The 18,414-nt window shown below is 42.1% G+C and overlaps 1 protein-coding gene across 1 annotated transcript in view; it reads right to left on the reverse strand.

Annotated features, from left to right (window-relative positions):
• NTNG1 (netrin G1) overlaps positions 1-18,414 on the reverse strand; it is a 299,231-nt gene that overhangs the window by 56,963 nt on the left and 223,854 nt on the right. Inside the window, exon 7 of the mRNA XM_063135534.1 lies at positions 15,626-15,685. Coding sequence (XP_062991604.1) covers positions 15,626-15,685 — 60 coding nt within the window. The remainder of the gene's footprint in view (positions 1-15,625; positions 15,686-18,414) is intronic.

Genomic DNA, 18,414 nt, shown 5'->3' on the forward strand with positions numbered 1-18,414 from the left:
AATTAAAAAAAATGAAGCATGAACAGTTTATGAATGAAGAGCAGCACAACATGTTCATTAATGTTACAGTAGCGTACATGGACAACAACAGATGTTTGACGGCTATGAAGGTGGCATCTCTTTTCAGGCAGGTTAGAATGATTAGACACCCATGACAATGCGCCAAGGGTAGCTGTAGAGTCAGTTGGCCTAATGGAGCTAAAGCATTTGCAGTTGTAGGTTTCATAGGTTTTGATGGGTCAGCATCCAGTATGCAATGTACAGTGGGCAGTGGTAGACCCTTTCAAAAATAAACTGAGGTGATCTTGCCAGAAGTTGAATACACGGATGATAATGTCTCATGATGCATGTTGCATGCCAGATGCCCATTGCGGTGCAACATGCTCTGGATGGGGTTAAAGGACCATGCCCTTGAAGGTGCACAGCTTGGGTATGCTTATTGGTCCAGCTTTGTGATGCAAAGCCCAGGTTGCCTCCATGGATTGAATTGCCTCCCACCAGGCATTTTCAGCCATGATCCCTTCTGGACAGAGATAGTTTGGTCACAGCAATCCATACTCTGAGAACGTCCAGAGTAGATTACGCTAACTTTTTTTTTTTTTTTTAATGGACTGCTGCCTTTGAAGACTCTCTGGAAATTTCAGATGGTTCAAAATACAGCCGCTTGGCTGCTAGCTGGGACCAGGCATTCCGTTCCTATTTTGCCTTTGCGTCTAGAGCTGCACTGGATCCATTCTTGGGTTGAAGTCAAAGGATTAGTGCTTAACTTCAGAGCTATATATGGCTTAGAACTGGGGTACCTGAAGGATGACATGCCTCCACACCAGCTTGCCTGTATATTGTCTTTAGACACCCTCTTGTGGTGTCTCCAGCATCTGAGGTGAGGTGGATAGCAATGAAAAGAAGTGTCTTTTGGTGGTGGTGCCCCAGTTAATGCCGTCCTTCAGGAGGTCTGCTCAGGACCTACTTTGCTATCTTTCGAGCATCAGATGAAAGCCTTTAAATTTCCCCAGGCATTAAAAATTATGTTCATCTCTGCCGAATCTGTTTTTATGCTGGTTTTATCTCATGTTTTTAACTGTTTCACTTGGTTTGTCTCTATTTCCTTCCCGAGAAAAAGGCTTTGAAGGGGTAGGACAAACAGATTCTTTAAATTAATAAATAAACCAATGTAAGAGTGATATGACCAGGTAAAAATGTGAAGGGCTTTTGTTTCCACCTTCATGTCCAATGCCTCCCATCACATGTTAACACTGGCTGTTCTCACAAAAATCCTGATAATGAATCAAGATGGATGAAATTGGGAATACAGCCATTGGTAATGTTCGTCAGTTAAAGAAGGAAGTGGATGCTAAATGCACATGCAACTTCCTGCTTTGGTAAATCTTGCCCTGAAGTATCATGGCTGCTCTTTCTTTCAATATGTCAGGTTCATGATGAATGAAAGAAAAAATCCAACATGTGAACTAAGAGCGTAAGAGTTCTGCAGGACCCCACAGAGGCCAACCAGATGCTTCTGGGAAGCCCGCAAACTGAACATGAGTGTAATAGCACCCTCAGGTTCATGTTCCTCAGCAACTGCTATACATAGGCATACAGCTGCTCACACTGGCAGTAATATATAGCCATCATGACTAATAGCAATTGATTGCCTTACCCTCCACAAATTTGTCCAAACCCCCTTTAAAGCTGTCCAGATTGGTGGTCTTCACCACAGCTTGTGGGAGTGAATTCCATAGTTTAACTGTGTAATGAGTGAAGAGGTTCTTTCTGTTGTCTGTCCATTCAGTTTCATGGGACAACCCTGATAAGTATTATGGGAGAAGGAGAGAAGCTTCTTCCTATCCATTTTCACCACATTGCACATAATTTCACACCTGTGTTAACCCCCTCCCCCAAATACTGTCATCTTTCTTCATGGGGAGTTGCTCCATAACTCTTAGGCCCAAACTAAATGTTCTTAGAGAAGCTATGTGTGATAATTTCTTTATTCCAGTGTAACCATTTTGGATTGGGGCCATGGTGCTACAGGAGGGGAGGTTACCCCCCCCATTTCCCAACCCATCAGGGGGTTAAAGACAAGGGGAAAAGGTATCTATTGAAGTCGATGGAGGTTTAATCCCTCTTGGAATGCTGTGATCCTGATCAGGGCCATGTGTGCTTACACTGTGGTAAAGAAACCTATCATGCATAGCTTCATTATGCATGGTTAGAAGAATGTTTAATTTGGCCCTTAGTTATGGTGAAATCAAGGGGAATGAAAGAGATTCAGGGACATAATGAACTACTAGTAGTTGCAAAGCATTCACATGACAGTCATCATCCCTTGCCAACAGAAAAATCTATCCAGTTAGCTATCACTATCTCCATGGCAAACTAAGGCAAAACAAATTGATCAGATACCCAATAAATTAGTAATCTGAAGCCACAATTCCAAGGCTCAATTTGGGAAATGATCCCACTTAACTGGCAGCAGTATGAGAACTGTTTCCCATAATTCTTTGCACACCATCCCAGGACCTTTTGAACACCAAATATGGAACCAAATATGGGTGGAGCAAATCAAATGGTTCTTTCCCCCCACCTAATTGTTGTTCAGGCTGGGAGAGGTTTTTTTGGCTGTGAAGAAACCACAAACTTGCTATTGCATAGTCCTTGCCAGACTGGTGTGGTAGTTAGAGGCTTCCCACCCCTCTGCCTGGTAAGTGCATTGGACTGAAATCTACCTTTCTCTTCTTATTTGTTGAAGCATAGCATTTTGACAACTCTATGTTAACTCTCATCTTTTATTTGAAATTACGTGCCATTAGAATTACCAGCCTACATTTAAATAATTAGATGAAACTATGCTGTTAATCATATTGGGCAGTAGGGGTGTGTGCAAAGGGGGTCTGCCCCAATTTCAGAGCAGCTCCCCATACTCCACCCCATCAGATTACCTGTTGGAGAACTGCCCCTTTTCAGATAACAGCTCTAATCAATGGAAATTAATAAAATGCTTACAGCTCCATCATTTTTAAAGGTAAAGCGATAAAACTTGGCACAGTGATAGCTCTTAAGGAGGGCTTTAGCCTGGCCAAGTTTAAATCAGATAGGTTCATGCTTTGATTTTTAGGAATTTTAAAAATGGAAATTAACAAAAATGCTTACGTCTGCATAATTTTTATATATAAAGAGATGAAACAGGGCATGGTGATAGCTCTTAAGGAGGGCTTTAGCCATGCCATTTCAATCAGATCAATTCATGCCTTGATTTTTTTGGAATTTCCCACTCTAGCCTTCTCCAACCTGGTGCCCTCCAGAACTATTGGATGGAGCCCCCCATCCCCACACTGGAAGCCCAGCCACTGAAATAAAGAGCCTGCCTGTGCCTGATTCAGGTGTAGAAGCTTTCTCAGTCATGATGCCAGCCAGCTCAGCAGCACTTTCACACTGTGGATTAACTTCTATGAGTCCTGGCAGAAACATGTGCCCTCTATCCCTCCCCAACCCCCACGGCCAGAATCAGCAGCCAGTTAGTGTTTCCCACTCCCCTGATCAATGCGATTGGAGGAGAATACAGTCACGGACACTGCTGTGGCAATTCCTAATTGGTTAGCCACAGAAGTCAATATCAAAGATACCCCTCATCCCACTCAGTGTCTTCCAAATATGGAGATTTTCAATTTACACAAACACACACACAGAGCGAGAGCAGGATAATTTTAGAGACTTTAGAAGCTCCGATTTTGGACATCTCTGCTGTGATATTAATCGATGGGTTTGGAAGTGGCCAATCTCTGCTCTGGAAGATCTCTGCAGATGTTCGCGGTTACCAGATCATTCTGGGGCAGAGCGCATGCTCCTACTGGGCAGTATCCGATGGTGTAATTCTGCTAATTCAAATAGTGCTAGTGCAACTCCACTGAATCTTTCCACAGCACAAGTGCTTGAACATTATGCTTGCACAAGCGTACACACAATCACTTGCACAAGCAGAAGCACAAGCGGCTGCACAGCTGTGCTTGCATAAACATATCATTTGCTTGATTCTCTTCTTGTGCATAGTTCAGAAGCTAGTTTCTGCTTGTGCAACATCATTAGCGCAATAACACAATTGGACACTGCCCACTGTTTATACCCCTCTCCCTAACACACACACACACCAATGAAAAAAGAACCACACAGTCAATTTATTTCACAACGGTGGACATTAGGTTAGCAGCCAGCCACCTCACCTGGCTGAATGATGTTGGCAAATGCTCTTGAAAACAGACAACTGAGAATAGCCTTTTTCTAATCCATTAAGACAAGACACTTGGAAGTATAGGGGGGAGGGGAACCAGAACCCAAGACATTTCCCCCCCAACCACATTAGCCTGGAGCTCCCTAACAGAAGAAAGTCATCTTCATCCATTATTTAATTTCTTAATTGAAGCTTTATGAGTAAGAGCCATGCTTTCCTTCCCTCCTTCCAGCTATGCCTTTGATCAGCTGGTGTGTTGATTATATCTTTTGAATCCACTGAGCCCCTGTTAGCTATATAAGTGCTGTCTGTCAACTGTCAGCTGACTTTGTCTGGACACTGAAGTAATGCACACAATAAAGGAGGAGACTGAAGAGTTTTTGACAACAGAGCTCCTCTTTGCCTTTACAAATGTAACCGAGTTGGTTAACATCATAGTTTAAGAGAAACCCCCCCCCCCACTGGATTGTAAAGTATAAATTGGAATGCTAATTAATGGCCATGATCTTTGAAGTGGCAAATCTGCGCAGCAAATTATAATACTGTTATGGAGTTGTAGCTTACTTGAGCCTCATTATGCAGCAACTCCCCCCTTCCAGGGCTTGGTAGTGTTTCTTAGTGGTTAGGCCACAAGGGGTTTTGGTCAGAAACCTCAATCAAACACTTCCCATGCAAATTGGAAGGTGTGTGTGTGTGTGTGTGTGTGTGTATACACACACACACACACACACACACAGAGGTTATCAAAAGAGCTTTTACAGAGACAAAAGAACAGAGGATACCTAACATGGAAAACAAACCCAAGCCTTTAACTATCTCACCTGCTCAGACTCCAAACTTACTCTCACAGGGCAGTCACTGTGGAATACCTCACAGACCTACATCCCCTTGTTGGAAGGGGATCCAGAATGATAACACATCCAACTACCAGTCACTGGGGAATACCTCACACACCTCCATCCTCTTGTTGGAAGGGGAACCAGGATCCAGAACGATAACACATCCAACTACCAGCAGACCCGCAGTCTCAAAAACGCAGGAATTCCAGGGTTAGCCAAAGGAGGAGGGCAACAGACTCACACACACACTTCGTGATCCAATAATCAAGTGAAATCACATACATAGTGAGCACACACCTACTCCTGGTGATGCTAGAATGACAAAGGGGGCAGCTGTTAATTAGCAGGAAGATATTTGGGGCAGTTGCAACAAGCCAACTGTCTTACTAGAAGAAAGCAGTTGTGGGAAAACAGCTTCATGTCACAAACAGTCAAGGGGCCTGTTCAGACAACACACTAAGTCATGGTTAGACTGATAGCACTAACCACTTGCAGGAAGTGCTTAGTGAGTCACCATGGTTAGGAATGGTTCACATGACAAGCTAAGTCATAACGTTTAGCGCAAAATGCTTAAGTGTTTAAGATTCGCTTTGCGTCTGCCAGCCAAACTGTGGTCTATCCCCTGAACCCCTGGAACTTTTTTTGGGGTGCATTTTAAGGTTCTCCAAACTGTGCAATTTTTTGAGCAATTTGCATGAATCATGGCCAAATTTGTGCAAATTATGCAAATATGACTACGATTTGCACAAATTTGGCCATGATTTGCACAAATTACTCAGAAATTTGTGCAAATCGCATAAACTTCCTAAAAATGTGCAAAATTCCCATAAAACCCACAAAGTGGCCTGACTCACTGCAGATCAAATCATTTATTTATTTATTTATTTATTACATTTCTATATCGCCCAATAGCCGGAGCTCTCAGGCACCATAGCAGGAACAGAATTGGAGCCTGGGGGCCGAGCCAAGAAAACCCACCAAACTCCAAGTGGATGTCTCCAACATCCATATAACTCGCATTTCAGAACATGACAATCTATCTGGTATTTTATGCTGAGCAGCATTGTGATTGCCTGCCCAGCTCTCAATTTCCACAGTCTTGATATGAAATCCAGAGCTAAAATTAGAAAGTATTGATAAGAACAGTAAGGAGAAAGTTGCACTTGCTACAGCATGCAGCAGTTTTATCTGATAAGCATGCCTTTAAGAGACAAACCATGGGTCTGGATCATCTTATCAGATATGGAAATCATTGCAATAATCCGCATACATGACTCAATGAAACGTGTAAGATGGTACCACAGTGGTCTGACTTGTGAACACATTTTAAGTCCTGAGGCATTTTTGTATTCCATAATCCATATGAGAATTCATGGGAAGGACTTTCTATCTTGTCTCCCCTCCCACTCCCAATTCTCAGAGGTTTACATGGGTATACGCACAGAACGTTCAGCCTATTCACACATACAAATTAGCCATATGCCAAGCCTTTTATTTATTTCCACAGCTATTTCCAAAACAAACACTGGCAATGGATGGGCAGCACATTTGTCTGCAAAAAACCAGACAATTTAAACAACTATAAACCAGCTGCCAATATCCTCTTCTTGGGCAAAGTCTCAACTGGTCAACTCCAATAACTCTTGGATAAAACTAACTTTCTAGATCAATTTCAATCAGACTTTAGGGCAGGTTTTGGGAATGGAAACCTCCTTGGTTGTCCTATAGAATGACTTTGCTGAAGGATGGTGGTGGGAGGCAATCCTGTTGGTTCTTTAGGGCTTCTCAGTGGCTTTCGATAGCATCGACCATGATATCCTTCCGGATAGTCTGCCTGGTTTGGGGCATGGGGGGTACTGTATTGCAGTGATTCTGCTCCTACCTGGATGGTTGATTTCAAAAGGTGGGATTGGAGGAATGATTGTTCTGCCTCATGGTGGTTATATTATTGGTTCCACAGGACTCTATTTTGACTGATGCCATTAAACATCTACAAGAAACTGGTGAGGGAGATGCAGAATGAGGTATCACCAATACGCGGATGACACCCAGCACTGTTTCTCCTTTTTATCCAATCAAAATGAGGCAGTAGGTGTTCTGAACCAGTGCTTGGGTACAATAATGGATTGGATGAGGCGCAATAAACTGAGTCTCAGTCCAGAAAGGATGGAGGTTCTTTGACTCGGTGGTTTGTCTGGCTGGCTAGGTGATGACCAACTTGCTCTGGAGGGGGTTGCACTACCCCTAAAGGATTAGGTCCACAGTTTGGGAGTGCATTTGCCACTAGAAGCACAAGTGGTACATCAGCTTGGTCTGGCCAACTGTAATCCTATCTTGATAGAGATAGGCTTGCTACCATTATCCACACTATAGTAATATCCCAGTTGGATTACCACAATGTGCTGTACATGGGGCTGCCTTTGAAAACAATTTGGAAACTTCAGCTAGTACAAAACAGGGAAGCAAGACTGTCAGCTGAGATGGAGCAATATGAACATATTATGCCACTGCTTTGCCATTTGCACTGGCTTCCAGTTCATTTCTGCCCAAGTCAAAATGTTGGTATGCCCTAAATAGCTTAGAGCAAAGATACCTGAAGATGCTCCCATGTATACCTTCCTGGACACTAAGGTACAGCTGAGGCCCTTCTTCAGGTTCCCCCACTAAATGAAGCAAAGCAGGTGGCTAGTAGAGAGAGGGTCTTTTCATTGGTGGCACCCCAGTTGTGGCATGCTCTTCCCAGAGAAGCTCACCTAGAACCTATTTTCCCCCCAGGCATTTTGTTCCTTTCAGTTTTAAAGATCCTTCCACTACCATTGTCCTCTGCTTTTGGCTATGCTTTAGTTGTATTCTGTGCCTGTTTTAAATCTTACAAATTGTGTGTGTATAGGTTTTAACCTTAATTTGTGAACTTCCCAGAGAGCTTCAGCTAGTGGGTGGTATAGAAATGCAGTTAAATTCACAATGTAATAAATAAAGCAAGGATTTTCTAAAGTCCTGAACTGATCACAAATGTGGGTTGTGAACAATCCCTTTGTGCATATGTTTCCAATTCACACATAAGGTTTAACTGTACATGAAATGATGATTACCAATCCAGAGAATTGTCTGGTGCACTCTAGACATGCAATCTAGGCATGCAGTGTTGCAACACATCCCACGAATGGCATTCCATTGTCCAATGTTGCATGCTACTGCGAAAGGATGGAGATAGGAAGGCTGCTGTTGAGGAAAATATAGTAGATAGCACCACAGTAGGTACGCAAGCCATGTATGTGGCTCTCATCTCTGTAAAAGTATGCAGACAATGTAGATCCAGTAATAGACTGGCTGAGCAAGAGAAAACATTGGAATGCAATGATCGTAAATCCTGTATCTGTAGAACTTCTACATAGAATTATTAAAGAAACAAAAGCTTTGTTTCACTGATACCCTTGCAGTGGAGGGTGCCTGAAAAAAATTCCACTTTTTTGCTCCCAAAGCACTGGGGTGGGGTGGAGGGCAATAGAACATATGCACTCTCCCGAAATACAGGAAAGAGATGCTAACGTAGTTTGAATGAGTAGCTGGTGCAGATGGCTAGGAAAGGTTAGTTCCTTGTCTTCTCTGCACTGTGGATAGATGAGAATTGGGGTCTCACAGCTAGATACAACATATCTAGATCCCAACCACACCTCTCCAGCAGTGGAGGCTGGTGACTCCTGTATCAGTGGCTGGTGAATCTGCTCTGGGTTTCAGGCTGAACTCTAAAGTGCTCATGGTTCCTTTCCAAACCATTTGATTCTGCTGCATTAGCTATGTTGAGCAGCTTTCAAATTTCTAATGCAGACAACAGCAGAAAAATGCAGAGAATTGTGACGACTCTCACACAGCTGAAACAGCTAGGGCAGATAAAACCTCAACAGTTTTTTTTTAAAAAAATCTTACAAAGGTAAGACCTCCCCATTCCCTGAATTCAAAGCCTGTTAAAATTAGCTCAAAGGGATGAATGATTAAAATATAAATATAAAACAAGGAACAAAGAACTTAATCAAAAAGGATAATAAAAGTTGATGAACTTTAAAGGCCACAGAGCTCAACTTGCCTGACAGGGAATCCCTACATGTCTCTCTTTCCAAAGCAGGGTCACCTGGGGAGGAAATGAGGCACATTGTTCCTTACCTGGAACCAGGTGAAATATAAGTAACTTGATATGTAGTTCCTCCTAAGAGACATCACAGGAGCTCTCTCTCTCTGTGTGTGTGTGTGTGTGTGTGAGAGAGAGAGAGAGAGAGAGAGAGAGAGAGGGAGGGAGGGAGGGAGGGAAGTGCTATTCAGGTAACATGTAGGGGAACACTGTAAATTGGTAGCAAAGGTCCCTCAGCCTTAAGGGAGCCATATTCCACCCAAAAAAGTATTTCTGTCTCTGTAAGAACCTGACAGTAGGTGACCAGATGGTGTTTCTTTCCTCACTACAATACTGTGATGGGGAAAATGACACATGTGGAATCTCTGTCAACCTCAAAGCTCTTAAGGCAGGGTTGGGCAACCTGTATGCAACCCTTGGCCTACTTTCAAAAGCCCTCAGCCTCCGTTCAAAAGCCCTCTTCATGTGGTCACTTCAGACCTCTGACAAGAGTGGCATGTCCTTTCCCTGGCAGTTTTGCTGGGCAGGCAGGAAGATGGAGAAAAAGGGTGTGGCAGAAAGAAAAAGGAAATGAGGTGGCAGAGAGGGACAGAGAAAAGGGGTGACATGCCCACTTTTGGTTGTGACCCTGCCCACCACCACCTTCATCAGATTATCCATGATGGAATGTGGCCTTCAACTGAAAAAAAAAGGTTATACACTCTTGTCTTAAGGGATAGACATATTGCATAGGACAGAATACAGCACACCTATTTATACCCCAAATTAAATCTGGGACATACATTTCATGCTAATTTCTCCTATACCCACGGGTTCTACATTTACTCCAATTGAACTATTTCCTATCATTCTGGCATTATTCACACCAAACCCACACTAAATCCTGTTGGCCAAACTCTAAAGCCATATTGCAAATCATTTCCATTGCTTTGCCAACTAGCAACAATCTGTTTCATAGTTGTTAACCAGGAGCTAATTAAAAGATGTTCTTTTAAAAAAAAAGAAAAAAAAAGAGGAGGTACAAAATTTGATCATATTGCTTTGAACATCTAAAACAGCTTAACAGTGGCATTATAAGTGACAACCACCACATGGAACTATACAACCTCTGCTGTTATAAGGCATGAATACATAGTTAGGAAAGAAAGTGGCAGATACAGAGATACAATTGTAACTGCATTGCCAACATAAGGAATGTTTTGCGTGCAATCCAGTGAATGTTAAACATGGGATCAAGTTCCATTGATTTCAAATGGTGCGATTTACAGAGCACTCCTATGCATGGTTACTCAGAAGTAAGTCCTTCTAGGTTCAGTGATGTTTACTCCCAAGTAAGTGTGGCATAGCTTTCAGCACATACATTGGTCTCTCATTGAAATGCATGGAATTTAAAAATGTTTAACTTTGGCAAATTGGGCCCCTTAAAAAGAAATAATCAAACTGTGTCTGGATGTAGAAAAAGCAATTAAACTGTTTTTCTTGTAATTTGTTACGATAACACAAACATATTTACAGCACTACAACCAAAACGTATATTATGGAGCAGGTTGGGGAATAGTTCTAAGATAACTAGTAAGTTATATACCATATTTCTTCAATTCTAAGGCACCATCGATTGTAACACACACACTAATTTCAGTACCACCAACAGAAAAAAAGCTTTGATTCTAAGGAATAATAAATGCACCCGCGATTCTAAGACGCACCCCGTTTTTAGAGATGTTTATATGGGGTAAAAAGTGTGTCTTAGAACCAAATAAATACGGTATATTTAAATTTAAGAGTTGGAAATATTGGAAAGAAAGCATGAAGGATCAATATCACAATCTACCTCTATGCTTCAACCAGGGTCCATTGGAAGACCTAAAACCAGTGGAGGCTAGTGTCTCCAATTTCAGTGGGGTGTGGGTCAATTCTGGGTTTCATTCAGAACCAGCCAGAACTCTAAAGCAGCTATTCAATGTGTTGAACCCATTTTGGGGATGCTGGCTGATTTTGACTGAAACCCAAAATGACTCACGCCCCACCGAAACCAGAGCCACCAGCTACCACTGGCTCAAACCCAATATACCCTCTGCACTAGGGCAGCAGAAGCTAAGGACCCTTATTGTAATGCTACTCAGCAGATGCTTCTGAACAACAAAGGAATGCTATCCAAGGGGGTTGGGAGGCATTGAAGAAACAGTGAAGTGGGAGGCTGCTGTCAATCATTTGATTCGCCATCTAGGGCCGCTACTAAGTAGGGATGGGAGAAGCACGGATGCTCGAGTTTGCCACGATGCTCTGAACTCCACTTCAAAGCTCAGTTCGTTACATTCCCATTCTAGTTTCTGACCTGTTTTCCTTTTGTTCGAATGGGTAAAGTGTACATCCGAATGGAAAAAGTGTGCATTTCTGTGCGTACTTTTCTAAAAGTCTGCCCTTTCCAGCCATTGGCAAAAGGGTGAAAATGTGTATTTTTTGAAAAATGCATATTTTAACGTGCACATTTTTCAATATATGCATATTTTGAAAGTGATCACATTCGCAGACTGTTTTCGAAAAATGCACTCCCCTATGTGCAAACATTCTCCTACATCCCTACTTCTAACATCACCTTACTGCAGGCTGCTCCAACCTTTTAGGGAATGGTGGGCACATTTGGAATTTTCAGGAAGTGTCATGGGTGCTACCCAAAAATGGCTGCCTGCAGGGCACCCATTTAGAAAATGGCTGTGCAGTCAGTCACAAAACACCCATTTCACAGGAAGGCAAACTGTTGTGACTAAAACACAAATAGCTTGCCTGAGATTTTAAATATGTGGCAGAGGTGAGAACTGAGCTCCAAAACAAACCCACTCCTTTGAACCTACAACTCTCTTTCATTCAGGATCACCCCTACACCGGAATTCACTCACTCTTGACACTCCCAGCACACAAGAGCCATTCACCTGAGTAACTTATTTCTCTCTCTTCTGGCCCTGATCTCCCTTCTCTTTCTACTCTGTGGGGTGACCCTCCCAGCCTTCTCCCGGCTGCCTTGCTGCCATCTTCATGCGGTGGGCTTTTCCAGTCATTGACCTTTCCTTCATTTTGCCTTCCCAGGAGGCAAGGAGTACTTTAAAGGGAAACACTGGCCTCCAGCCACCTGCCATCTTTCCTTTCTAAGAGTGCCCCCAGAGAATAAAAACAGCAGCTGGCTGCTGACCAGTGCTTTGCTTTGAATTGATCCCAGCCCCTCAGGAAAAAAAATATCCCTGTTTACATTTTAAAATAAAATAAACCACAGGTATCAGTAGGGCACTTTGCAGTTTTATGGGAGGTGAGCATGGGTTAGTGGAGCCCACTGGCACTACATTGCTTACCCCGCCTCAGTGGAATGGGAACAACTGCTGTGAGTTTTTCCTTCTGCTTTTCTGGTAACATCAGAAGCTTCAGGTTACCATGATGATCCTACAAGGTGGCTCCTTTTATGCTACTGTTTTCCCATCTCCCAAAAGGGGTGATGCTGATTGGGAAAGGAGCCACATGGTGGGTTCCTCCCAGGTGACCTGGAACTTCTGATATTGATGGAGCAGCACACCTACAATTCTGGAGGGCCTCCTAAGAATCAATGGTCTACTCTGTTGACCTGCTCTTGATGTAATATTGTGCCAGCAAAACTGTGTGAGGTGTTTCAAGACTTTTGTTGTTGTCAGAGAAAGGAGACATCTTTAAGGCAGGCCAGCATCTTAGTATATGGAAAAATCTTGATATATGTTTAATTTCTAAGACTATATGGGCTTTTATACATCCATGTCTAGGGATGGGGAAATATTTCATTCGGTCAGTATTTTTAAGCAAACAGGCCAAATTCACACTTCTTGGACTAATACAGATCAGAATGCAGTTATCGTTTGGACTGTGTACGTCTTTGAATTTTGTGATGCAGTTTTCAGCTCAATTTCTACAAACATTTTTGGATGGGGAAAGGCATTACAAATAGAATATTGTATGGAGAAAATCTGTACAATTTACATGTGATTTTTTTGGGGTAAGTTTCTTCAGTAAGTTTCTTCTTTTAATTTGCAGAAAATGGAATGGAAATGACTGACTGAACATGCAAAACTGATACAGACTAGAAATACACTGATCCCTTCATCTTTAACTATATAGCTCATTAGCAAGTCTGATCCAAAATAAACTTACTCCTCTCACAGCCTTCTCTGCAGGCCCCAAAGTTGCAGCTCTGCGCCATTTTGTTGATGCTGTAAGAGGGCGAGGTTTGCCCATTGTGATCCAAAAGTGCCACAACCATTCCTCAAACCCAACCACCTGATTTCTTCTGTTATCAGCCACAATGATTTTCCAACATTGTGATGCACAGCCTGAAAAAGGAGCAGCAAAGTGGGCCTAGTCAACCAGGCACCTCTTTCAGCCACATCTAAATTCAACAGTAAATTGGATATAGTGAGGGATTTTACAGCTCACCTTCAAATTTCCCCTAAAATTTCTGCTTTTCGGTTTGTTGTACTAGTGCAGATAAAATGCTAGTAAAATTCATTGCAGATCGGCTCATTATGGTAGAGGGGAACTGTGGGATCTGGGTCTAAATGTTGTAGTAGGATGGATTGGATGGATAATGCCAGGGAACCAGCTGACCGATTTTGAGTCTTGCCTTCACCCCACCAGCTCTACTTTCCCACAATCCTCAGAGAAACAATTAATTCTGTTACAACAGCTCCTCAGGGTAAAAAATGGCTACTCTCTGTACTTCCCAAAGGGCAATACTTCATCAGGTTACTTCTATAATACCCCCCCCCCCAGCAATATCATTGCTCCTTTTTCATCTTTTAATACTCTGTTATTCCTGCCGAAACACCAGCTCCTCTTTTTTGGGATGTCCTCAGCAGCGGAAGCAGCACAGTAGGGCTTGGAAATATTTCCATTCCATATTTTAAATGTAGTAAAATGAGAGGAAAATATTTTTACACTCTTTCCCTGTAATATTAATCTCCTCTTCTTCTGTTCAATCTCAACTGGGAAACAAATCTGATTTTTGTTATTGACTTAGAATTACTCCATTAGTCATAATTTGCTGCAGCTTCATAACACACAGTGTGGCTCATTATCTGTCTCCTGGGCAAAAATAAGGTCAACTTTTGTTAATCAACCTGTATGTGCCTCGGGAATTCTCATTCCACAACTAGTGACATAGCGACAACAACAGCATGGAATACACACACACACACACACACACACTGTTTCTTTCAAATGCTTAAACAGACGAAAAAATTAGACAAAAAATAGCAAAAATACTTCCAGTCTATGAATGACAGATGCTCAGCTGGGTCAGGCTGTCTGGGAGCTGTCAAGGCAACAGTGGAATGCTTTCAAAACGTCAATATAATTCCATTATTTTGATTAAATATTGAAATCATATCAGTGCACATGGAATCCAACAGAATGCACACAATTCACCAGGAAATTCAAGACTACAGTTGCCCCAAAATTGTCAAAGAAATGTTGCTGGTTCTTGCCCAGGCAAAACATCCGATGATGTCAAAGGGGAATTTCAATATAATTATTGCAATTTCAAGGAGGGGGTTGCACCTATCCATTAAGACCTACTGGAAGGAATGAGAGCTAGAGAAAAATGCAACACCCATTCATTTCGATGTTCAAGAAAGCTTTCTGATGGATTGTGCACCATGTTTCCAAATAGGATGTTTGCAAGTTATGCTAGGGGGCGAACAGGGTATTATACATTCAGTGTAGTTTTCAAATACAATGAATAGGATCCAGACTTAGTCATACTTAAGAGCAGACCCAATGAAATCAATGGGGCTTAATTTAGCCTTGGCAAATTTCCCATTAATTTCAATGGGTTTACTCTAAGTATAAGTCAGGATCCATCCCAATGCTTCTGAAACTGGCTATTTGTTCTTCAAAATAATCTATAACAGCCTTCCTTAACCTGGTGTTCTCCATACGTATTGTACTTTGACTCCCATCAGCCCCGGGCAGTGTGGCCAATGGTCAGGAATACTGGAGTTGCATGGGAGTTCAAAACATTTGAAAGGTATCAGGTTGGGAAGGTTGGTCTGTAGAATCAATGCTGTAGCCCTTTCTTTCCTGGATGATGGCTCCTCATTTACTGTATAGTAGCAAAGATTACAATCTAGAAAACATTTTTTTAACCATTACAGTATCATTCATATTTGATTCTGTCAAATATATGTTTGTTTTGCTGTTTTATTTTAAAGCAGATACAGCCTAGGAATCATATTGATTTGCTCTGTAATGGTTTATATCCTTAGCAATACACAATTATTTAATTTGTATTTAATATTAAACCCTCACTAATGGGATGATACTAGGTACACACCACAGTTATTCCGGATTCATACAGTGCAATCTTTTACACAACACATAACAAATGGTAGGGAATCACTGTATGAATGCAAGAATTCCTACCTCTCTTGGGGATTGGAACTTGAACAGAAGAAACAGTAGACAAAGCTAATTTTGGAGCAACTGAAAGAAAGTATTTAAACAGGTTATACACTGGAACAAACTAAGGTTTGATTGATTTTTTAAAAGAGTATTTTAAAATGTGGATTACTGTGGCTCCATTGTGTTTTTTTACTGCACAAAATATACTTAAAGTTACTACAATAATGCATGAACAATAGTATGTATTGTGGTGAATAGATATCGTTATAATCCAGGCACAAAAGTAGTAAAAACATTTATAAGCAATAACATATAAAGCTCTAGATTCACAGTTAAAATAACAACATAGAACCTTATCAGGAGGCCAGATATTTGAGACAATTTGATAGCTAATGACTACTGAGAGAAGCTTAATTTTTAGTGTAAACATTAATATGGGAAATACATAGTGTTGCTTCTGAAACAACAGTTGAAGACTTTTTTCTGACTCTGGTGAATCAATATTTTGTTAGGAGCATCAGTAGTTTGCTCTTAACAAAAGAACTGACAACCATGTACCATATAATTTTGATAAGTGTGTACCATACAGAGTTTAAGTAAGAAGAATCCCATCTCGGCGTGGAGTTGGAATGGATGATTGATGATAAGTCATCTGAATTCATGAACTTATGTCAGTATTGCAGAACTTGTGAGCCACCAATATATGGCAGCCAACTAGTTTCTGAATTAAGACCTTTCTTTTCTCCCAGCTATTTGAAATACTTGGGGCCTTGCTAGACGAGGCCTTAGCGCGCTTTGAGGGCCGGTTTCCCTGCTGTGCGTCCACATGACGCACAGGGGAATCTGGCCCCAGGCCGCACCAAAGCCTCCCTTAACACGCCATAAGCGAAGTCGCTTATGGCGCGCCTTTTCCGCAGCTCCGGCCTGAGGCCGGGGCTGCGGAACATCTAGCGACTTCCGTGGCTTTTTGCGGCTACTCGCTCGCGAGTAACCGCAAAAAGCCAAGGACTGGGCACAGCGCTAAGCGCTGTGCCCATCGGACCAGGGGGGATTCCGGGGGCGACACGGGAGAGGGGGAGGGAGGGCTGGCACAAGGCGATGAGGGGGAGGGAGGGCTGGCACAGGGTGACACGGGAGAGGGGGAGGGAGGGCGGGGAAAGAGGGGGCAGGGGGCTTAATTTTTTAAAAAACCCTTACCTTGTCCGCAGTCTTCGGGGTGCACGTGGCCCCTTTAACAAAACAAAAAAATGGCCGATGCTGCAGGGCTTCCGTCGTCCCTGCGCGTCGGCCGTCTAGGAGGCAGGGCGGCGCGCGCTAAAGTTAACGCGCCATCGCCCCGCCTCCCTGCCGGCTTATCCGGCAGGGTCTAGCAAGGCCCTTGGTTTCCAGGTTTTTAGATTGGTTTTTAGATATCCTGTGCTTTTTGTTATTTTGTATTTTCTTGCATTGACTTTCTTTGTATTATATTTTATTCTTCCAACTATTTCTAATTCACTCAGAGAACAATTGTTATTGTGCAGATTAAGAATACGATAAATAAATATTAACAAGCAGCAATATTAATCCTGTGCCACCTGTTTGGGCTTCAAAAAAGCAGGGAGTTCTCAAGCACAATAGAGAGATGTTTTGCTGAATTAGGGTGGTGTTTTGGGGAGTGCTTCAGGATGGATTTCTCTTCTGTGTAGGAAACTGCATGTAGTCCACATGTACCTCAACATAGATGTTGAATGCACATGTTTCTATTTCAATATGTATATACATAGTTATTAGACCCAACAACTTGGTAGCAAAAAGGATGTATAGGTGTCCACACCATTTCCTATATGAGAATGCTATCTCTGTTGTAAATTCATAATACATGAAGCAGCCCTTGGTTTGTACTCAGGAACAGACCCACGGCCACCACAATTTTGGTAACCTTGATGGTTGTGGCCTTATCTCAAGCATTACCGCCAATGGAATCTATTTATAGTATTGATCTGTTTAAACAGCCAAGCACCATCTTGTGAAGGGTGCACACTTTCCCCGTTCACTTCTCACATTTGAATGAAAAAAATAATAATAAAATAACAAGAAAAATAAGTTGCAAACAAAAATGGGTGTGGGGTAAACCAAGCTTCAAAGTTTAATTTGGAGAATTTCGGTGAGCAAAAAAATCCCAGGTTTTTCTATCTCTAATGTGGTATTTTTAAAATTTCTTTTTTGAAAAATAAATAAATAAATTCTTGTCTTACATTTTGAAGAGCTGGACTTTATGCATATTGGGTTCCTATGGTCCGTAAGATTTTGCATTTGAATGCCTCTATATATTCTAATATTTATTAATAAGAAACACAATCAAGGAGTACCACCATTGCTCTTGATCATGAAGGTGCAAGTAAAGTCTTCAGCTTTAATAGGATCTGTCTGCTTTTTCCTTAATATGAGGGCATCTGGCCTAACATGCATTTAATTTGAATTAGATGAGCACTGTGTACTCTGGTTGACATGATTAAATTGTGGGCAGGTATTGCAGCCCATGAACCCTGCTATTGGTTCCTACTGAATAGAATCTCCAAAGGAACATCATAGTGGTGTTTCCATGGCTGTAACTACAGAATGTGGACACATTATTTGGAAGCTGGTCTCGGTGTTTATGTGATTCCTAAGAGTGACAGGAGTTGAGCAATCACCATGGCATGATTTTGGGGAAGAAATACCTACAATTCCTTTTGCCAGGGCCATCATAGCAGGTATTCAGGTATCCAAATTAGAGTTCAAGCAAGGCCAGCGCTACCATTAGGTAAACTAGGCAGCCGCCTAGGCCGTAG

The sequence above is a fragment of the Elgaria multicarinata genome, chromosome 1 (genome assembly GCF_023053635.1).
Source record: "Elgaria multicarinata webbii isolate HBS135686 ecotype San Diego chromosome 1, rElgMul1.1.pri, whole genome shotgun sequence".
Taxonomy (NCBI): domain Eukaryota; kingdom Metazoa; phylum Chordata; class Lepidosauria; order Squamata; family Anguidae; genus Elgaria; species Elgaria multicarinata.